Source organism: Parus major, chromosome Z (genome assembly GCF_001522545.3).
Source record: "Parus major isolate Abel chromosome Z, Parus_major1.1, whole genome shotgun sequence".
NCBI lineage: Eukaryota > Metazoa > Chordata > Aves > Passeriformes > Paridae > Parus > Parus major.
In genome coordinates this window covers 1660067-1683798 of record NC_031799.1, presented here as the reverse complement: position 1 = coordinate 1683798, position 23732 = coordinate 1660067, and the positions used below count along the sequence as shown (strand labels likewise).

At 43.5% G+C, this 23732-nt stretch overlaps 1 protein-coding gene across 2 annotated transcripts in view; it reads right to left on the bottom strand.

Moving 5' to 3' along the window:
• ST8SIA5 (ST8 alpha-N-acetyl-neuraminide alpha-2,8-sialyltransferase 5) overlaps positions 1 to 23726 on the bottom strand; it is a 45939-nt gene extending 22213 nt beyond the window's left edge. Inside the window, exons 1-2 of one of the 2 annotated variants that reach the window (XM_015615456.2) lie at positions 22970 to 23726; positions 8258 to 8365 (exon numbers count right to left, since the gene is read on the bottom strand). In XM_015615456.2, coding sequence (XP_015470942.1) covers positions 8258 to 8365; positions 22970 to 23100 — 239 coding nt within the window. In that variant the 5' untranslated portion in view covers positions 23101 to 23726. The remainder of the gene's footprint in view (positions 1 to 8257; positions 8366 to 22969) is intronic. The other variant, XM_015615457.2, reaches the window with a different exon arrangement.
• Between the last annotated feature and the right edge of the window lie 6 nt (positions 23727 to 23732).

Genomic DNA, 23732 nt, shown 5'->3' with positions numbered 1-23732 from the left:
CTCTCACACCAGCTTCAGCTTTCCCAACAGAAGCACTAGGAGCACTGAATTCAGCATTTTCTATCTCGTAGAAGTGCAGAGGGAGGACCCATGGGCCAGGCTGGGTGGCACATCGCTGATGGGACACGTGCAGCAAAGGCAGGGGACACCAATGGCAGTGACACTCTGCACAGAGAGGGGAGAAGATGCTGCTGGCCATGGGGTTAGTTTGACTGAAGTGAGCTCAGAGATCCCAAGCCATTGAATAAACATCCTTTGGGCTGTCCTCCATCAGCCCTGAACCTCGCTGGAACAGACAGACAGCCACTAAACCCTCCTTATTCGTAATGCCACAGGTGCCCCCGCACGTCGGCTGCAAGTGATAACGGTGCTGCAACAGCATTTAGAATTTTTCAAGAGTGGCTGGTCAATAGACTCAGGGAAAAAGGGTTCCTCTTTTCCTCCCATGAGTGTTCATGCTATTTATTTGCTTCAGAGAGATTCCTCCTGCTGCAGACATGGTGGGATATTAGCAGAGGCCATTCCCTGGAGCACTGGACAACCTCCTCCCACAGAGGTGCTGCACATTACGCTTTCCTAGAATGCAGCTTTTGCACAACACCAGGCCCTAGCACAAGCAACACGGGCTCCCTCAACCTCCAGAGATGTCCTTTAAACCCACATCCTCATCTTGCAAGGGTCTGGTCCTGCAGGGAGTGTTTGGAGATCAGGCCCCCGCACTTTCCCAGAGGAAGCATCAGTCTCACCCACTCGCTGGTCTCTGAGAGCTCTTTCTGCCTATTAACTCCCACTCTAAAACATGTAGTTCCCTGTGAGCAAAGATACATTTGCCTGTCAGAAAGCTTAATTAGCACGAATGGAGACTGTCCTCCCCATCATCCTCCTCAGTCTGAGCTCCAGCTAAGAAGCAAGGGTATAGTTCAGTTTATTTTGATTTATGTTCTTGACTAGATCCAAGTGACAAACCTGACTATACACTTACTCCTTTTGCTAAAGAAAAGGTCTGTGTTTTGTCTTTACAAGAATGAAAGTCAAGTTTTATTATCCATAAAACAGAGTTATCTGTCACCCACCATAAGGTCCTCTCCCTGCATTTTTCCACTTCCCCTGATGAAACATAAATAACTTCTATCCCTTTAAAGGTCACAAGCCTACAGGAAAACCAATACAAGAATCCATGATACTTTACCTTAAGAGCACAACTGAAAATGAATTACAACACACAGTTCAATTGCATGTAGAATTGTGCTTTCCCAGGGCACTGGGCACTACACACCTCTCACTGCTCTGTGTCTGCTCACGTCAATCGTAGTTTTCAAACCTAAAGCACTTTTCCAGGATCAAATCCTGTGCCTGAACACCACACAAACTTAAAGTGCTCAGAGGGGACTGCTTTTTTACAGCCCACTGCACTGAGTGCCCTGAAATTAGATGCTATTCACTCTGTAATTTTCCATTTTTGACTGACTGAAACTTTGTTCTTTTCTAACCTTCATGTCCCCTCTTGCAACCTCACCTCCAGCTGAGCTGCCTACTGAGCTCACTAGTGACAGACACATTTGGTTTCTCAGTACATCAGCTAACACTTAGGTCTTTGATCATCTGCAGTTGGGCTGCTCCTGCTTTGATCAGAAGTAAGCTTTTCTTGATCATACTACACGAATTAAAAAGGCCAAGACTTCAATCCTGCCTTCAAGTGATGCTTGGGTTGAGACACTGATTTGTCTGATATATTGAACAAAGGTTTTAAAGTATAATTTAGTGCAATGGTCAGGCATCTTTTAACCAGGACCATTTTCTCAAGCTGCCTTCCCATTCATTCTGCCTGTTCCTGCAGTGCCAGCTCTCGGCACTGCAGCGAGGCTGCAGCGCTTGCGTGGCAAGAGCATTGCAGGAAGGATTCCACCTACCCTGCAGGAAAAACAAAGATCTTTCCAAAAATATACATTATCTAGTGACTAAGAAATGAGAATAAATGAACCAAGCCCTGCAGGCTTCTACTAAATGCTTATTAAGAGTGCTGTCCAATTAGCAGTGCCTGTGCTCATCAGTATGGGCTGATCTATGACCAAACTTGGGTCAAGATTCACCTTCCTTACCGAGGAACATTCCAAGTGTGCCAGAGCACATTCCCCATACACAGGGGTCTCACATCATCTGGCAAGGCCTTCATGGAATCTTCAGGTCCCTGGAGCAAAAATACTGCTGGGGTGGAACCTACCACAGCTACAGAGGCCCTGGAAAATTAATCCAGAGTAGAACACAGTAGGTGTTGACTTCATCAGAGCCCATTGTGAGAGACCAAATCCCTCTGGCCTTTGCTTCTCCTAATGCTCCCTTGTGATAATATCAAAACTCACAACAGCTCTTCTGAATAAGAAGAAGCTCTTCTTACTGCATCCAGTTCTGACATTTCATCTTTGGGAGTTTGAGACACTGGTGAGTTACAAGAGGACCTGCAGAAATTATCTGGATTCTAAAAAATTATGAGAGGCGTGTGAAGCTTAATCTAAACATATGGTGACTGAGTAAGGAGATACTGCACCAGGAAGCAATTACCAGTGGCAGGAAGGTTCTCAATACAGTATAGCAAGGAAAAATAGTATTCAATGCCTGGAAGCTAAAGATAGAGATGGCATCTTTAGTTGAAGACTGGCTTTCTTTCTAGAAGTACCAGAGTAACTGAAAATCAGGATCTGGAATTCTTGTACAGGGACTCAAGTTTTCCAGGGGATTCTTGTAGCTGAGGTTAAAAGTCATTGATTCATGAACCCGGTGATCATTCACTTAGGATATGTTGATATGTTTAGTCTTACAAATTGTAAGTTTTTCTGGGGTTTGATAATAGATGATGTTAGATAGGTCCATCCATCAAGACAAGGACAGTTTACCAAGATACTGTGCCTGTCTTCTAAGTTAAAATTTTTGCTTTCAAAAAACTAAAAATGCCATGGACAAGCCCTAAATTCCTAAGTTTGGTCTTCTACAGAGGAGGAGTGGCTTTTATATTTCTGTCCTTTAAAGACTGTTCATGGATATCTCACTGAACATCCCCAGAAAAGTGGAAAGTGCACAAATTCTTTTCCTCAGAGGTGCTCCTTTTCTGGATTCTTTTTCTGACCTGCTCCCATGACTCCACAGGTATCTTACACATCTGTGCAGCCAAGATGATGGTTGTGATGACCTGAAGATATATTTTTCATCACAACTATGGAAGCTCCTGGCAAACTGGCACTGCCCATTCACTGCCATTCTGATTATGATCTCCCATTTCCAAGTCTCTACACACACAGATCACTTGGAATTGCTTGGCTCTGCTTCTCATTACCTCATTAGCAATGTGAATTGACCAAGCATCCTGCCAAGGCCACGTTGATCCCTTCCAATCTGCCCACTGATTTGGGACACAAGCCTCTCCCCGATTTCAGCCAAGCACAGCACCACAGTTAAGTTGCAAAACACAGCTCCACTGCAGCAGCCGTGGGTGTAGCAGCAGGAGCTCCAGCAAAGACAGCCCTAAATGGCACAGCAAAGTCCAGGCTGCCTCCTGCTTCTCCCTGGAAGAAAGCCCACCTTGCAGTCCACCAACACCACCACTGCCTGTGCTTCCCAGCTCCTCTCTGACACAGACTGACACTCATCTTCATTTAGAGGTTTTCCCACTGTGCAGTGTGTGAATGATTTATTGGAGATTACATTGAAATCGAGTTTCTTGTCTTTCACTGTATCAAGCCAATGCTGTCTTCTGACAAGCAGCAGTGGAGTATGCTGCAGGAGGCCCTATTTTCCCAATTTCATTTCAAAACTCTCCAATTTTTAATAAGCTGCTACCTGGGTGTTTTAATCAAGCCCTTTCCCATTCACTCTGACTGAAATAATCTGCTGATGTTGTTATCCATATGACCACCCACCTAGAAGGCATAGCAAAACTCATGACAACACTTACACATCTATGACATCTCAAAACCCACATTTTAGCTTATTACAAGCAACTGCTTTTTATTTTTATTTTTTTTTCCCTTGTGAATTTTAGATTTTAGGATCTTTGTATGAGGAACTCAGCAATGTGACTTAAGCAAAATTCTAAGCCCTTATGTTCACCCTAGTAAAATATGTATTTGATAAATCAAATTGATTCTACTTTTTATTTTGTGGTCAGTGGGGACAAAGCTTCAGATTTTTCATACTGGAGAATTCAGTGTACAAACTGACAGGCCTGAAAGTATAATCTCCTCTCACCCATCAAAGGCTTCTGTGGTGTCACCACAAAAGCTCTACATTGAATCTTGTCTTCAGCTCCAGTAGACTGAAGAGAGCACCAGAAACCAACTAATATGGCAGATAAGTCATCCTGTCATTAAGGCAGCTTCCTGCCAGTGAAAAATTATTTAAGCATGACAACTCACAATCTCAGTAAGTTGCAAAACATATTAAAAGGAGAGCAGAATAATCAGGGCTCTGGGAAGGGGTTGTAGATATCACTTCTCATAACCAGCATTAGATAAAACCCTTTACCTGATTCTCCACAAAGATGCTGTAAGGTTTAATGATGATTTGCACAAAGTAAAATGCAAAAGATAGAAATATGATTAATGGGTGGTGCACAAGAATCAAAAATATGCCAGTGTTCAACAACCAGTTTTTATTGCATCTGTGTTAGTAGTCATCCTTTGGTTGAAATCCCTATGCTTTTGGGGGGCTCCTATGTTTCACTTTTACTTCTTGCTAGTATTCACAATTTTCTTGCTACCTTGAAGGCCCTCAGCAACGTAATCTGAGTTGAAATATAGGCTCTGCTGCCCAAAAAGACCCAGCAAATTGACATCTGTCAAGTGTCTGCCCAGAGCAGTATTAGGTGACACAAACAGGATCCACACTCTTGGTTGTACCACATATATGACATAAGGTTTTATTTCCATGGGCTGCGTCTACACAATTTGAAAAACTGTCTTAAGCACTCTGATGAAAACCTGGGTTAGCTGAGTTATCCCAGCACAGCAGAGCTGTCAGAGCAGGGCTCAGTGACAAAAATGCGTTTGATTTCAGACCTCAGCCACCAGAGAGCTGGAGCCCCTCTGCTCTGGAGCCAGGCTGGGAGAGCTGGGGCTGCTCCCCTGCACAAGAGAAGGCTCCAGGGAGAGCTGAGAGCCCCTGGCAGGGCCTAAAGGGGCTCCAGGAGAGCTGCCCAGGGACTGGGGACAAGGCCTGCAGGGACAGCACCCAGGCAATGGCTTCCCAGTGCCAGAGGGCAGGCCCAGCTGGGATATTGGGAAGGAATTGCTGGCTGGGAGGGTGGGCAGGCCCTGGCACAGGGTGCCCAGAGCAGCTGGGGCTGCCCCTGGATCCCTGCAGTGTCCAAGGCCAGGCTGGACAGGGCTTGCAGCAGCCTGGGACACTGGAAGGTGTCCATGACCATAGCAGGGGGTGGCTTGGGCTGAGCTTCAAGGTCCCTCCCAACCCAAACTATTGTTTGTGAGGAGTGACTCAGTGTTTACTGAAATCACATAACACGATAATCTTCATCTCTTTCTCACCTGATCATTTTCATGCAGTGTTTAATCTTCACTGTTCATTGGTTTCCCCTAAGGCCACGATTGTCATGAAGTTTGGCTGACTTGCAATTCTAATGCACTCATTCTTTCAGCGTGCTTTTGCTTTGAAAGCCCCTCATTTTCATCTAAAACTTCACTCCTACAGGATGAGTTGTCAGCATCTCTACACCCTGCATTAAGTTATGTAATTAAAAGATAAAGAGTAGTTCTAGAATATGTTCGAGTTGATACCACATATGCATGAATAAACATGTGTCTCTATATATATAAATGGTACAGATTAATGGAAATCATATTCATATCTATTTCAATTAATATCTTTAATCACCAAACCTTTGACAAGAAGGTAATGACACAGAAAACTGCAGAGCTGTGCAGTGAAAGATATTCTCTGTGCTTATGCTGATATACAATTAGTTTTGTGCACTTCAGACATCTCTCTGGAGTCCTGTAAATATATACAAATAAAATCAGTTCTGTGAAATGTACTCTGAAAGTTTTCCATTCAGTGGAAAGAATTATTCATTAGAGGAAGACTTGTTTTCATTTTATATCAACAGCCTAAAGTTGAGTGTCAGATTAAGATTCTCAGGAGATGTCTGGTGACAACACAGCCTGAAAGGTGATCAAAGGTAAATAGTAAACAATTTTGACAGAGCTCTGCAGTAGTCACCACACAGTCTCACCTCCACACTTACAGAGTACTTTTTTATTTTCCTATATTCCCAGGTTTCATACAGTAGACAAAAGGATAAATAATATCTCTAACACCCTTAGGTGTGAAATATGTTGCAGGTAGACTTATCCCTGACTGGAAAGGTTTCAGCTCCGCTGTCAGTAACACAGAACCATGGAATGTCCTGAGATGGAAGAGGCCCATGAGGATCATCAAAGTCCAGACCTGTCCCTGCACAGACCCCCCAAAAATCCCACCCTGGGCACCCCTGGCAGCACTGTCTAAGTGCTCCTGGAGCTCTGGCAGCCTCGAGAATGTCACCATTCCCTGGGGAGCCTGGGCAGTGGAGACACAACCACTAACATATCACGTAACACAGGCTTTGAAAGACACTTTTTTTCCTCAGTGATATTATAACTTTTTCCAGTTTCTATCTAGCTTGAGCAGTTTGTTTGTGTAAAAACCACTTGTACCTTGAACCTCTTTGTCTTTGAAGAGGCTGAAGAGAATGAGAGCAGCACTGTGCTTCAGCCCCTCATGACCATGTCTTTTGTATTCAAGGGTTTTGATTCCCAGTCATGCAATCAGTGATGGTTCAATTGTCTCAGTCAAAGGTGTCTAGAGGAGGAAATCTATATTTGTTTATTTCCTTATGCCTTCAAGATGATGTGTGGCTTTGTGTCACACTGAGTTCTTTTATATGCCAAGTGCCTAAATTGAAGACTTTGTAAATACAGACTGTATATGCAGACACTAAAAAGGCAACAAGAGTAGAAGATTAGATGATAGATAGATAGATAGATAGACAGACAGACAGACAGATAGATAGATAGATAGATAGATAGATAGATAGATAGATAGATAGATAGATAGATAGATAGATAGACACACAAACCCTTTTTCCCCGTGCTCTAAGTGAAAAACTGCAGTGGGGGTTGGTTGCTCTTATAAAGAACCTTTACAAGACCAGCCAGCAGAGCAGCAGGCAGCACTCGTACAGGATCACATTACAGCAAGAGCCTGAACAGGAACTGCAGCATTGCTGTGGTTCAGTGACAGGATGATTTCTGGCAGGTTAGACTCTGCAACTTCTGCTTGCCTTTGAAGTGCTATCAGCTCCACAGCTGTAGCAGTGTATGGTTACAAAATGATGATATTTAAAATAAAATGGGAAATTTACCCAGAGGTTTTTTTTATACACAAGTATTAAGTGTAAGGTTCTTTTAATTGTTTTTAGGGTTTTTTTCTTTATTTTACAGTTCTTTCTAAGATTTCCCTGCTGCTTATTGAACTTGATGCTACACATGACTCATGATTTTTAACCCCTGTGACTAGTGTTCCAGGAAGACAGCCCAAATATCCAGTGCCTGTGCTGGTGCCTGGATTTGTGCAGATGGCCTGGGATAGCTGTGGAGCTCTTTAGGCACAACTGCTGCCAGTTTTCTGAGTCTGCACATGACCCTGCAGACATCTGAGCCCATGTCAAGCTAGGAAGTACAAAGAGTGCAGCAGCACATCAGTGCTTCTCACATTGCCAAATACTGTAAATAAAATAAATACTCCAGTCTTATCTTGACAGAAAACTTTTCCCCTGCTAGTCCCTGAAAAGAATTCAAATTAAACTATGTTTTCATGGAACACATGTTTTATTCTAAAGACCACATACCCCAGTGTGCTCTGTATGCACCAATACTGTCATGTTGGGACATTCTCTGCTGAAGTCCCTTTCTCCCATACTGCCACACCTTGACACACAGCATTGGTAGGGAAACAGGAGAGGCTTGGACATCGTAGCCACTCTCCTGTAGACTTCATGGATGCTTATGGCATATTCCAAAATATTCCCAAGGCTTGCAAGGGGGAAAAGAGCACAGTGTTTGGACATCCCTGACATCTTCTGTAGTGTGGGGAGCAGTGCCAAGAAGCCAAAGCACACTGCAAATCTCATTTTTCATACAGCCTGTGCTCACATTTGTGGTTCATACAATGAGAGAGAGATGTCTACAGTCATTCCCTTGGGTGTTGGTACCTGGTGCCTGTGTCACTGCCACTCTTCACTGCTCCGTCATCCGTGAAATTAAAGGTGCCGGTCCAATTTGCCAATTCCTCTCCATTCTGCCAGCTAAACTGCAGCCCTCTAGCAAGAAAACGAGGCAGTTGATATTTGATATCATTCATTAGGTTAAGTCTATCAGCATGAGTTCTCATGTCCTATTTCTTAACATACAAACGTCACTATGACACATTCATAAAAAACAATTAAAAGATACCAAGAACAACAACATATCACCTTACTAGGGTAAATAATTAATTTTTACTTCCCATAGACTCTGCAAGTCCTTGCATGAAAACAATACTAGGCTTCCCATACAAAACTGAAGGCCAGTAATTATCTGTGCTCGTAAACAACACACACGTATGAGGAGGCAGAAATTTCATCCTACAAAACACAAGGGCAAAAAGCTGGACACATGAAAAATCACAGGGCCAAAGACGTAAAAGCTCCAAACTTCAGTTTTACATCTACAACACTTGCTAAATGTGGTGGGCACTGGGTCCTTTCTCTGATTTGTTGGCTCTGCTAGCAAAGGATGTGTCATTTGATGACATATCTAAAGTCACAATATAATGCTTCCTTTGCCTGTTGGGAAAGACAGCATTTTTTAAGCCTATACATAAATACAGTCATCTCAAGTCTCTGTTTTCCAGACTCTCACAGATTTGTTCCAACACCCATGATGCATGCCGTCTTCTGGAAACTACACCAATAGCAGGGTAGAAATTTAAAAATGCTGGGGAAATATTTGACAACACAAGTCAAAACCCTTCCCTTCCCTATCTCAGAAGCCAACAAGAAAGGATCTTGCAGATTGCTATTTTTAAACTTGTCCTTTTTAACCCAATTCCATTATTTCAGAAGCCTGGCAAGCTGAGTTGTGAACATTTGGTGCTGCCAATACTGAAAGTTAACTTCCCAGTTGGGGTATGTGGGGACAGCCAGGAAACAATCTGCCAGCACACTTTGTCCAAAGAAAAGGGCATCCAGGACCCCAATAGTTTTGGTGGTCACCAGGCTAATGACAAGGGCTGGTAAATCTCACATCCATCCTCTAGTCCAATTGGCAGCAATTATTAGCACAGGGAATTAAGAAGGAACAACATGGGGTGTTAAAATATGCCCAGGGGAATCTCATGAGATTTAACGAGGCCGAGTGCAGCTGGGTCAGGGCAGCCCCTGGGATCAATCCAGGCTGGGGATGAGCAGAGGGAGCAGCCCTGGGAGAAGGACCTGGGGGTGCTGGGGAGGAGAGCTGGACCTGCCCCAGCCCTGAGCCCCCTGCCCTGGGCTGATCCCCCAGCGTGGGCAGCAGGGGAGGGGGGATTGTGCCCCTGTGCCCCTGTGCTGAGGTGAGACCCCACCTGCAGAGCTGCCCCAGCCCTGGGCAACACCAGCACAAGGACGTGGAGCTGCTGGAGCCAGCCCAGAGGAGGCCACGCAGCTGCTGCCAGGGCTGGAGCCCCTCTGCTCTGGAGCCAGGCTGGGAGAGCTGGGGCTGCTCCCCTGCACAAGAGAAGGCTCCAGGGAGAGCTGAGAGCCCCTGTCAGGGCCTAAAGGGGCTCCAGGAGAGCTGCCCAGGGACTGGGGACAAGGCCTGCAGGGACAGCACCCAGGCAATGGCTTCCCAGTGCCAGAGGGCAGGCCCAGCTGGGATATTGGGAAGGAATTGCTGGCTGGGAGGGTGGGCAGGCCCTGGCACAGGGTGCCCAGAGCAGCTGGGGCTGCCCCTGGATCCCTGCAGTGTCCAAGGCCAGGCTGGACAGGGCTTGCAGCAGCCTGGGACACTGGAAGGTGTGTCCCTATCCATGGGAGGGACTGGGACTGGATGAGGTTTCTTCCCACCCAAGCCACCCTGTGATTCTGTGATTCATATCAGAGTGTGTATACATTATGCTATAATGGCCATAGGGTAATGCAGTGCTCTGGATTATCAGGCAGTCCCATAACTTGTGTTTCTCTGGCAATTTTTAATCAGCTGATCTGCTCAAGTGTCCTCACATCAAGGAACAATTTATTAGTGTGAAGAAAACATAAGAAAATTACTCAGACACCCTCACTTTGAGGCTTGCTGAAACAAACACTTTTGGTTCTCTCCCATATATACCACATTTATTGCCACACTGTAACTGGTATAGAAACATGGTTTCTTCAAATATATATCTTTAGAAAAGACATTCAAGTATATAGCTGTAAAAATATTTTTTAAACTAATTTCCTAAAGGCATCACTGAATGATACATTGGGAGAGAGGATAAAAGTGGGGGGAAACCAAGCTGGAATTATGCTTTTTAATTGTATTTAAATTCTCTGTTTGAGGCTTAGATATTTGGTTGAAAACTGAAGTAGAGAGCATTAATCCAGATAAATGGCTGCTGGTGGTGTTTCCTCCACAGTTGAACTGTCCTACACCATAGCAAAGATTCATATGGATTAAATGAAGAATTAAAACCTGCATTAAAGTCCTTTCCCTATGTCTTTACTCTGTATATAACAGCTGAAGGGAAACCTAAGTAAATGTTCCAAGGTGGAGGCGGGTGAATCTGTCCATCAGGCAAAACAAATTGTGAAATCACCCTTTAATGCCTCCCTTTCATCAAGCTGTTTTTGGGGAAAGGCATGCACCGCAGCAGAGGCACCAAATGTAAAGGACATTCACATTTTGGGTAAGATCCAAGGGGAGATTGGAAGACTAACCCTGAGGAACGGCAGATATGTCTTATGATGACCAGCTTAATATACTTAGCTTTGAAGTGGCAGGTTGGGGATCTAATTGAGGTACAAAACTATTCCGTGAGGGGCACTTCTCTGTGGTTAAGGACAAAGTACAGAGCTGTGAGCTGAGCTTAGGGTCAGATAGAACTTAAGTGTCCAGCTCTGAACCAGACAGACCACACACCTTCTTTCAACAGGTACTCCAGAGTTTAACAGAATACAGACTTATAAATACACAAAACATCCCACCAAAGAAATTTTGCACTGCTTGTAGGGCTGTGTGCCTCACTGTGGCTGTGTGAGTCTGCAAGACTGAGACCAAGCTGCTGTTCTGCATTTTTTGCAAGGGTGGTACAATAAATGTCTTTCTCAAGAACAACTTCCATAAATAATGGTTTGTAGTATTAGGACTGAGTAGAAACCAAGGTTGAGACATTTAAAAACACTGAATTTATTCTGTTGCTAAACAGGATTACTGAGAGCTGTACCATTGATTTCAATCAGCCGTGAGTTGGGGGAATTTATTTTTTGAAATATAACATTTTCTAATCCTCTCAGTTTTGAGTTGTATGTATCCATGAAAATTGTCTGGCCAAATGTGCAAACAGCCTGAGAAAAGAGAAAAGATACTTGAACCACTTCATCAATGCATTTGTTTGGTATTCTATTTCAGTCAAATTCTACCATGATCACTCTCAGCACTAACTGCATTTAAACAGGTAAACAAATTAAGGTTCTGTGAATAGAATTGCAATACAAAAGCACACATAGGATGGAAACACAGAAAAGGAAGAGGAAAAGCATCAGAGCAAAAACAAGAGGGTAAGGAATGATTAAAAGAAGGTGAGGAAAGCTGAGGAAATTACTTAGACATAAAGGTCTACTATGTAATTTACATAGTTTATGTAAATTACAGTTAAAAAAATAGAAGTTAAAAGAAAAAAATAAAAGAAAAAAAAAGGAAAAAATAAAGAAGAAAAGCTAATTTCAAACCTGGAATCATTGCCAATTATTGCCAAGTGGAACTTTGCCATTTTCTCAATTTGCCCTAATATAACAAGTTCTAAAATTGGTATGTGTCCCCAGTGTGTGATGCTGATGACGGCAAGGAAAGAATTCATAAAAGGTAATAACCAGAAAGTCTCCTAATGCAGAGACTCCTTGTTTTGCCCATGCATGTAAGCAAAGTGTTCATCAAGGAAGATGTACGTCAGTTATGGACACCATTGATCACAAGACTAACCCCTAACAAATAAAAGTATGAGCAATGCTCTGGCTTGCTTTGGAGAAACTCCGTGAAGTTGGATGTCTTAGCAACAGAGACCTTCAGTTTCAGGTAAATGTCAAAGCAATATCTTGATCCTAATTGGTAACTGTAAGTGTTGAATCAGTGTGTGGTCAAATAAACATCAGCGTAAAGTAATAATAGGAGGAGGGGGTGAAAAGCCAGAAAATTAACAAAGCAGCAGTGACTCTGAAGGGCTTGTCAAAACCTCTGTCAGGAAGCAGCAGGAAGCAAAGACTGAAAGCCTGTTGCTGCAATCCAAACAAAAAACAACTCCTACACAAGAAGAGGTTTTAATAGCAGAGGATGTCAGATAATTATGAGGTTTTTGAACTACAAGGCAAGAATGAGCAAGCGGATGAATTGCAGAGAGCAGCTTTGCACCAATCCTGCTGTCACGCTGAGATCCCCCCTCAGCAATGCCTATTGTCCATCTGAAAAGGGAAGGAAAGGTGAAAATTCACTTCAGACCAGAAGGCAAGGCTTATAAAAGGGAGCTGCTAAATGAAGGAGACCCAAAAGTCTCCAAAGCACAGCTGGAGGTCATGTCTGGGCTGTACCCAGAGAGTGGGCCATGACCATGTATACAGCAGAACTTGCTCGGGACAGATCCATGTGTTTTCCAGGCACAAGAGCAGTTTGGTGCAGGTGGCACACTCAGTTTGCTGAGTGACACAGTGATCAACACCTCTGGGTGACAGTGACTGAGTGGCAGCAGGGGCATCACTCCAGCCACAATCTCTTCCACACATGCCACCAGTTCATCCCATTTAATCCCAGGCAGCAGGCGATTTCCACTCATCTTTAGAAGGTGACAGCTGCCTCTACCCTCATTTGGCATCTACCACAGCCAGACTAAATCCAAACCCAAGCAAAACCAGGCAGAAAGAAATATTTTATAATGGTGAAGCTAAGCCAAAATCTGACTCAGCTGCTGGCCTACACAGATGGGCAAGGAAGGAGAAGCAGAGGATGGGAAGGAAGATATGGATGTCTCCAAGAACAAGGGAAATTATTTAATTGTCCTTCTGAGCTCCCTCTATTATTTGTCTTCACTATTCTTTCTTTTGCTATCCAGCAGTTCTCATATCCCTTCTCTATATGCAGTCTCCCTAACAAAAAGGCCATTAGGAGGTGACAGGAAAAGCAGGTTTTGTGACTGTGGCTCCTGTCAGAGTTATAAGCATATTTTATATGCTTATATATATATACAATATAAATATATGTATAAATATATAAAAATATATATCATATATATCATATATAAATATATGTATAAATATATATTTTTATATTTTTCATATATATAATATATATTTATTAATTCCATATATGTCATTAGTAATTTTATAATCCTATTTCTGCAGGCCTGCTCATGGTGCTGTGCTTCCCTGTTACACACTATTCAGATATAGAAGCCACATACAGTCCCTGTTCTGATGACCAACAGTCCAGGCCACCTGGCCTAAAGTCACTGGAAAATCACTTTCACTGTACCTCAGTTTCCCTGTTTTGTAATTCTTGTGACCTTGAGGAGGAAGAACTGAAGACTTTCGTGTTAAATGATCATTCTGCTCTCTCTGAAAATGGAAAGTGATGCCCCTAGCCTATTAACAGGGATGTCACAGAGGTGTTGGAAAGTCAGATGGTTAATCTTGCTAGAGATCCAGTTCCTTCTTTCTGCAAAATGAGGAAACTATGACTCACTGTGTCCACAGGGTGTAGGGAAAATAAAACTAAAACCGTGGTATGCACAAGTGACCTGCAGATGAGAGTGATTGGAAACACTCACTAAAATGGATCAGGGAGTGAGAGGAGCTTGGGTGAGGGGGATATCAGGAATCTCCAGCATGTCAGACTGCTGCACAAGTGAAGAGAAGCACAGCAGCCTGCAGAGACAGAGGTAAGAAGAGTTTTGGAGCAAAAAGAAGGATCCTTTTCCATTTTGCACAGGCCAGAAGCGGCAAGTTTTTTTTACATTGCCCTTGAAAAGACATCAAAGGGGCCCGAAAGGAGTAAAGGACTAAAGTTACCACAGAGAACAGTGAGACACTGAGATCAACAGTGCCTAGCCTGTGTCCACAACCTTTTTCCTGACAAAAGGGCCAGACCTAGTAGCTGGCCTCTTTCAGTCCAGATTCCAGGGCCATACGACTGCCAGGCACGGCACAACTAAATAAAAAATTCCTGGGGCCAGCTCAAGTACTTGAGCAAGATGCTCTCTTCGTTATGTGAGTCCATAAAAAAAAATAATATTTTTCAGTGGAAGTGGTGCTGAATCTGACCAGTTAGGTTTAGAGAAATACTTATTTTTGCAGAGAAATTAGCAAAATACAAGCTTTAGTCCTGATGCAAGCCAACACACACTTCTGCTCGCTGCACAAATAGAGACCAACCTTTGTCTCAGTGACCTACAGCTTTGCAAATTGACTGACAGTGAGTAATTACTGATCTGATCACTTGCCATCTCACAGAGACAAGATTATTAAAAGGTTTTGAAAATTGTATGAAAATATGTGAAAGAGCAGAAATGGTATATTCACAACAAAAGGAAGAAATTAAATAACACAGGCCCCATGAAAAACAAAATATGGATGGAGGATGTGGGAAAGGAGCACGTCTGGTTTCACCACACTCTTGGCCTCACAGAATTATACCAGGGACAAGTTTGGCTCTTTATGTTAGAGGGAAATAATAGTATTAAAATGGTGGAGGAGTATATTTTGACTAGTACAAAAAGCAGAATTGGAAACATAGGTGGGAAGCTTCTGGATTATAACCATTATTACACAGAAAAGAGGTTTTGTTTCACGTAGCACATTTCACATTTGGGTTAAATCTTGCATCAGATATTCACAAGCAATATCTGAAAAAACTTGGTCTAAAATCACTTCCCAGGAAGGATAAAACACATTCAAATAGTTGGCTTAAACTGGACCTAATGTTGACCAAGACATCAAGAATATCAAAGGATACCTTCCAAACCATTACAATCTTACCTTTACTCATTTGTGACTGGAAGATAAACATTTTAGGAATAATAGATAATCTCTATCAACCCTACTGGTAATAATTAATCATAATTTTAGTTAATTATAATTATTCATAATTGAAACATAGTTGTTTGTAATACTGAGGGGTAGCACAAAACCAACAGCAGAACGAAATGATAGTGAGGCAGGAGGTTTTCAAGAAAAGAAAAGAAAATAAAAACAACCAAGCCCTGAGCACAGAGACTCACAGGAAATGTTTTAAGATACCAGCAAATTCTGACATTTGAGATGGTAGATGCCTGATGCAGCGTGGGTTCCAAATCTCACCACACCACAAGAGATCTGACTAAAATAATTGCACTGCATCTCAAGTTTCCAGTATTAATATATTCAGCATCAGGTCAGGTGTCCCTACACTGCCCTGAGGGCTCATGCTGAAGAGCAAAATGCATTCACAGTCAATGAGTATGTACCCAGTGCCAGGCACAGGAGGAGCAAATATTCCCTCTCTCCATCTCCATTCCATCTCTCCAGGAGTGGATGGCACAGTCTTCTCCTGCCACTTATACAACCCCTCCAAAATACTTACAAGCCTAAGATGTTCAGTTAGGACAGTCAAAAGCCCGAATTTGGCTGTATTTGTACCAGTGACAGAGGCTGCTTTTAAGGTTTTCACCCTGAGAACTAAAGCATAAACCCAACTAAAGAAAAAGGACATGGAAGGACAGTAACTATCTGCTGGGCTGATGGAAAAGCAAAATGGATGCAAGCAACAGAGGGCAAGCATGCCCCAAAGAAATGAGTGGTTAAGTCCATGATTTGCCTGAAGGAGACATGGACTGCTGAGCAATGAATACACTTGAATTAAAAATTGAGAAATGAAATGAAAAAGCAATCAGGGGTAAGAATGAAGCACAGTGGAAGTAAGAAAATACAAAGCTTTGCACAGTGATTATGCCTGAACCAAATCCAGCAAGTGTAAGAATGATCAGGAAATTCCAGCTGGGTCAAAAATAAAAGACCAAGTGACCAGGTCATCAACACTGGCCACAGAGGTCAGTGGTCAAGGGTGTGATCCATCACAGCTGGGGCTGTGGGGAACATGGGTGGAGAACAACCCAAAAAGGGAGCACAGAGCTCTGGGTTTGGCTTTTTACAAGTGGAGGCAAGACTGAACTTTGTACCTGCCCACACACATAGAGGCCAAGCAGGTAATTATTTTCAAAACATCGTGAAACAAGTTGATGGCATTTCTTCTCTAAAAGAAATGTCATAGCAGTTAAATCACATTGGGTGAAAAGGTGCTGGATGCTGGGCATTGACGGAACTCAACAACTGTTTTGTCATACTGAGGCAACAGATCTGTGCAAAAAGAGGATTAAACCCAAATATTCAACCAAATACTCAGGAGGAATTGTTTGCATGGACAGAGGCAGGTCTAGATCTTCACACAACCAAGTCAGACTGAAGGAGGCTGGTACTGGGTACTATGTGATTAGAATCAACATTGAATTGTCTGTATTAATCAGTAAGGACAATGGCCAATTTTTGGCTGGTAAACAGGACACCTGTAATTCACTGCTCCAGGGCAAAAAGTTTCTGGAGACCTCCTACAGCCCAACATGATCTAAACCAACCACAGGGTGGGCTTGTGGACTAGGAGCTGCTGGATGGCCACAGCCACAATAAAAGGGGCAAATGTCCAAAGGCCACTCTGTAGTGAGATATCCTTCATAATCTGAGGTCAGGAAGGACCATGGTGTAACACACCAGGGTGTGACACGCTTGGGATAATGCAATTTGCACATGTGAAACACTGAAATAACAGATGTTAATTACCTTCATTTATTGCCATCTGAAGGGTGGAGAAGGACTGGTAAGTCACAGACCAGACCAGCAGGTGGTTTTGCCATCTCAACAGCAGAGGTGAAACAAAACAGTGCTAGAAATACAGCACAGAGGGAGCAGGGATACAAACCCTGCTGGTTTTCTGCATCAGGGCCACGGGGAGCACTGCCAGCAAGCACAGTAGAGGAAATAACATTTCCTCACATTCTAGTGCTAAAACTCAGCCAATTGATGCTCTCCTTTAAAAGCAAATTAAAATTATGGTTAAAAATTCTCAGACCTTTAAGTAGACGAAGGAAAAAAATTTTGGAAAAATGTTTTGATTCAGGAGAATTGCCTTAAACAACCAACAGAAGCAGTGCAAAAAGGAATGGGATAACCAGGGAGATGGGATGACTGCATCCAGCTTCTGGATGGGGCAGCATCAGTGTGTTGGAGCCAGTATAGAGGAAACCACCAGGATGATCAGAGGGATGGAGTAGCTCTGCCATGAGAAAAGACTGAGAGAATTTGAATTGTTTAGCCTGGAAAAGAGAAGCTTTGGGGTGACCTAATTGTGGCCTTTCAGCTCCTGAAGTGACAGGACAAGGGACAGTGGCCTCAAATTGATGTAGGGTAAGTTTAGGGTAGATGTTTGGAGAAATTGTTCCCTCTGAGAGTGGTGGCCCAGGGTTCCCAGATCAGCTGTGGCTACCCCTGGATCCCTGCAGTGTCCAAGGCCAGGCTGGACAGGGCTGGGAGCAGCCTGGGGCAGTGGAAGCTGTCCCTGCCATGGCAGGGGATGGGACTGGATGAGCTTTAAGGTCCCCTCCAACCCAAACCCTTCAGTGATTCTGTGATCCCATAACTTTGGGGACAGCTGAATTAATCTATCAGCACTCTGTTATTTCTGCCCTCTGCACCCCATTGCCAACAGGGATGTCTGGCACCCCATGAAATGGTCCTGGGAATGCCCTGTAGCAGGAACAGCATGGCAGGAGTCTCAGCTTCTCCTGCTGTGCTCTACTAGATCTGGCCACTTTAAGGTGATGGCTATATCCCATAAACATGTTGGGTTTTTGTGTGTTCTATATTGTTTGAAGACTTTGCTTTATTTTGAAGTTCACAACACTCTTCTCTGCATGAAACCTCCCAAACCCAAGAGCTGCCCAGTGCCTTGTCAGGGATTCATCCAGATGACTCACAGGATGCATGTAATTTCTGTGGGGTAGTAATTCCCTCTAGCTAGAGCTGGATGCATAGAGCTGTGTGACCAGAGAGAGATGACTCACTAGATGACCTTCAGATTACGTCTCTTGGGGAAGATATTTAAATGGAAGAAGAGTTTTTACACAGGAATAGAAGGTCTTAGGTTATGGTTAACACATCCATGGGGTGTTATGAACTGGCCAGAGGAGCGTGTGCCAGGGATGGGGCAGGAGCTCTCAAGTGACCTGAGCTGGCTGTAGCTAGGACAAAAAAACAGTTTAAGACAAAATACAGCTTGGGTCACATGTAGCCTCCATGTCCCCATTGCAATTTCTAATGTCCCTGCTGTAAGAAAAACATGATTTTAGGGTACAGACTAAATAATCTCTGAAATGTGTAGCTCAGGTTTCTTTTCTCTGGGTTTATTCCTTTAGTCCATGCAGTGTAGAAGGTGATCACAAATAATCTTGTAAGGAAAGAAGTAAAGATGCCTGGGAATTGACTTGCAGCTGTTGAATAAAAGCTGCCTAAGATATTCAAAAATGGTGGGCTTACTTCAGGTCATGAGATTCTGATATTACTAAAAGGGCACACATACATGAGAGTGATGTTTTAGTCTCATTTAGAAGGTGCAAAGATTTCAGATAATGCAGACTGCCTGCATGGGAAGGTTTGCTGACTCTTGCTGTGTGATTCTTTGAGATCTTTTATTTACCCTCTGGCAGGCCCTGGGGTAATATTTGTTTGGAGTCTTTAATAGTTTTGGAAATGTGTTCTCCTCATTCAGCTGAAAAAAAAAAAAAGGAGTTTTAAAGGTGCAGGTTCCATTCTTCAGCTGACACTTTTCCTGTGTCAGTCTGTTAAAACACCCAGAATTTAGTGAATTTCCTACCAACAGAATATTGGTATATAGCAAAGTATTGCTCTGCTATTTTTCCCTTGCCAAAGGGGAGGACTGTCCTATTGATCTCTCCCATGCTACAGGTTGGGAGATGAAGACAGATTTCAACATTTTTTTACAGTAGTGGCAGTTTCCTGATGTAATCCAGGATTATTCCCTGCTGGCCAAACAAGAGCTGACAAAAAAAGGCCAGCCCTCATCCGAGCATCTGATTCAAAAGAAAATTCAGCTGAAAGGCGAGCATTGAAAAGATGAGTCAATACAAAAGCAAGTGGCAGCTCTGGATTTAAGCAGAAGTCCACAGCATTTAACCTACTTTAGCAGATCAATGCAGCAGATTTTTAATCATCACATTAATCCTAAAATAAAAATAATTACCCCAGAGATTGGTATTAAAGCCCCTTAATTATATCTCATTTCATCATCCTTTTCACTCGGGATCAGACGCTACAGAGACCAGAGCTTCCCGATGTTATTTCTCCAGCTTGCAGTTTGACTCTCCTGTTAGGACTTCAGCTGCAACTACAGGGATGAGGTATTGGCCTTGGTGAGAGCCCCACATCCATCCCACCTGGGAGAAAACTGAAAAAGGGCAAAAAATAAAAAGGTGGGCAGGATTCTGCTTTCCAATGACTGTATAAAATTGCGAAGGAAGGAGTGGAGAATATTACACAGTGGGTGAAAAATGTGTGAATGCCTAGAAATTAGATCTCTGCACTGTCCCCTTCTTCCAGCAATGCCAGGAGCCCATTAACATCCCATAAAGGGAAAGAGAGAACTTTGACCAGGGGCTGGGCCCCTTATCAAATTTCACTGAGTAGCTTATTTCCTGGAGCATCCTTTCCTGTCCACAATCTTGCCAACCCCACAGCTCCGGGAACAAGCCCAGGGGCAAGTGCAGGACCCCAATGCTCCATGGCCCCCTCCAAGGACAGCCTCAGGGAGGATTTCATGGCCATCAAACCAGCCTGTTCCCTGCTTGTAAGGGCAAGTGGCCTGGCACAGCTTACAGCCATGCAGCAAACTTTGTCATCTTTCTCCCAGAACAGGGTACCTTTCTCCACTCTTCTTTTTGGGACCAGTCCTGAGTCTGTGCTGTCACCTGCATTGTGCCCAAGCTGCTTGTTTTAGATCACACTTCCCTGCCTTGCTGGCCTTTACCCATTTCCACCATCTTCTAGCAGAGGAAAGAGCTACCCTGGTGTTATATTTAGACTTAAAAGCACTGTACATTTACTGAAATAGTACTTTAGGGCAATTTTCAGGTTTCTCCAAATACACAGGGGATTTTCTTCCTGCTGCCTTGGGAAGAGGCTGTGGGGCCTGCTGTTGCTGCAGGTGTTGGGATGCAGGGAAAGGCATCCCAAAAAAAGGAGCACGTGGAATCTGAGAGAGTAAATGGCTGCGGGTTCAGGGAGCATCCCCAAGCTCCAGCTTGGCAAGGGGCACCAGGGCTATAAATACCCCACTTCCCCCCTCCAAGGAGCCTCTCCAAAACCACCAGGTACAAGTCACAACATGTCCAAGGAGCCTCACAGCCGGAATCAGCTTCTAGCAGGAGGCTTAACACCGGAGGTTTGTGAAATGCAAGAGTAAATAAAGGTTACAGCTGCCCCTGCACGTAGCTCGCTGGCAATCAGACTGCCCTGGAATGCTCACCAGAAGGTACTGCAGGGCATTAAGAGTGAGGGAGGGAAAGGAAAGCTAAAAGAAAAAGTACCTTGATAATTACATTGTGGTAACAACGCAGGCCGCTGCTTAAATAACCTTTCTGTGACCAAAATCTTACAGCCACATGCTGCATTTTTATTTCCATGGAAAGTGGGAACTGCCAATTCCCAGCAGAAAGGTGCTAAGGTGCTTTATTTTTCCTGTACTGAGTTAGGGGAGCCCTCTGTGAGACTATTTTCACATGATTAATAAAAAATAAATTAAAAAAAAAAAAAAGTCATTGCAAGCTGGAGTTAAAAAAAAAAACAACAACAAAAACAACAGTGTTTTCCAGTCAAAGGGGAAAAATATATGGTCATCTCCCTGCTTGAGAGGTTTTCATGGCAGAGAGTTCAGAACAAGACTTTCCCCTAACCAGATTTTTTCCTTGCAATCCAGGGAATTGAACATCAGCCCTTTTTCATTCCCTGACGATGACAGGAGAGGTTCCCAGGGCATGAGGCAGGACAGAGGCAGGCCACAGAGATCACTCAGTGGAAGAGTTTTTGGTTGCATCTTCTCATCGTTTTATCTTTACTCTGCCATTTTTCATTTCAGTTGGTGCTTGGGATTTATCTTTCCTCTCTCTAATCCTCTTGCAATCATTTTCACTTGTAAAAGCAAGGATTGGTAGGGCTGCCACACCTCCGGGACAAATGAGAAAAACTGGGAAAATAAGGCAAGATGAGATCTCAACCTGCTCATAAAGTAGTTTTCTTAACACTGAGGAAGCTTAATACTATCCTTGTCCACCTACCAGGTTTCTGTAGCCCCTGAAGTATGGAGATTTTATACCTCTTCAGGTAATTATTTTCTTTAAAAGTTCCCCATTATGGTTAAATCCAAACCTTTCCTGCTATAACATTTTGTCACTTTGTGAGTGTTTAGAGAGATGTATTCATTGCATTCTTCTTCTAAGATTTAATTTAGGTATTTCAAGTCAGTTATCCTTTCTCTCCTCAGTTTTGTCCAAGCCAAAAAACCCTATGTTTTCTACACTTCTGCTCACTCCTGCTTCTTCCAGCTGAGGAAGTCACATCTTTCTGGAGCTGAGGTGCCCAAAAATCAGAGTCCCCCAGACAAGGCCTTGTGCTACACAAGACACACAAATTGCTCTGTGGATAAACAACACCCCTGTCTAAACATATTAATATCACTCTTGCTTTTCCCTCCCAGAGAGAAACGTTTGCTGATTTGCCAGCATTTTGCTTGCTCTTGGCACCAGGCAAACAACTACATGAGTTGCAAGCAAGGCAAGAACCAAACCATTGATCTCTCCTGGCAGAATGCAGCTTAATTCCAGTAAAAAAATTCCACAGCAGCTGCCTACACAGCTGAAACACTTACCTCAAAGCATGTAAGGGAAACATTCATCTTCATAAAATCATGCAAGCTGTAACTTCTCAAACTAGGTTTAAGTAAAATAAACTCTGCATGGGTCAAGGGTAAACATTTATAGAGCCCCATTGGTGTTTGCTGTGAAAAGAGCATTTTCAGATCAAAGGCTGATGTGCTCTACAGCGAAGCAGTCTCAGCAGCAATTCACAAGAACACAGCAGTGCAAAAATAAAGTGCTCTCTCTGTTATCTGGAACACTGATATTGATTTTAGGAGCTGCATCTGCATGTTTGTTTCTAAAGACATTGAAGTTTCAGCAATGAACGTGCTACCTCAATTCAACCTCTCGAGCCATTTTAGCCTGAACTTACACAGAGTGGGAAGCCTTGTAGGGCAGGGTCTGTGCAGGGGCAAATACTCAGGTGGCACGACTCTGATTAAGTTGAATTAAAAACCTGTATTTTTGCTGCAGCTGAGGATTGAAACACAATCCAGGAAACTCACAAAACATTATATTCTGCCTAACCTTCTCCTGCATTCATAATCTAACAGACATTACAGATGCTGGATGCACCTTCCCAGACTGACAAGATATTATTACCATCAGCAAAACACTGTGAGGTGGTTTGAACTGCTATAATGGTTTGCCTGGAGCTCCATCTGAACCGATCAGACAACTTTTCCTATTCCCTCTGATCCCCCCTTACCTCTTGAGATAGTTTCTTCCATAGAGGATCTGCTGCAGCAAGGTGACCACGGCAAAGGCGCAGATGAAGATGAAGAACAAAGTTCTGTTTCCCAGCAAATCCCGGCTTGACGAAGGGTCAGTGTATCCCATCCTTCTTAAAAGCCACTGGAGCTTCACTGGGTAAAATTCAGTTCATCGCCACCTTCATGCCCTTTTTGCTGGGGAGCGGAGGGGAATGCCTGCTGGCTTATTTGTGACCAGTCCAAGGACAAGGTATCCCATTGTCTGGCCCTGCTGCCCCTTCCTTGCCCCTTTTGGATGTTAGCTCCAGGACTGTGCGCAATGGCTTGCTTCCATGGTAAAGTTTCCAGGAGATTCAGACGTGGGTAACATCTAAAATCATCTCTCAGAGCTCTCTCAGCGCAGGCAGCCTGTGCTGTGTGAGAGGCATTCTGTTCCCTCTAAGCCTCTCTTGAAAACCCGCTGCTAGCAATTATCTACTTCAATCCCATTTTCATATTCCAGATGGGGGAAGCTGCACACAAACCAGAAAACTGCAGCCAATGGCAAACACGGGGCTCCGGCAACCTGCGTTGGAAGCACATAGTCGTCAGCTCTTCTCTGCTTCTGCTCAGTGATTCCGACCAAATGTGCTCGCAAGGAGACGTGACTGGGGCGTGCTATTATTGAGCAAGCATGCAACAATCATGAGGATTTCATTCAGAACCCTGCAGGAAGAGAAAAAAAAAAATAAAAGGAAAGAGAAAAAAAAAAAAAAAAAA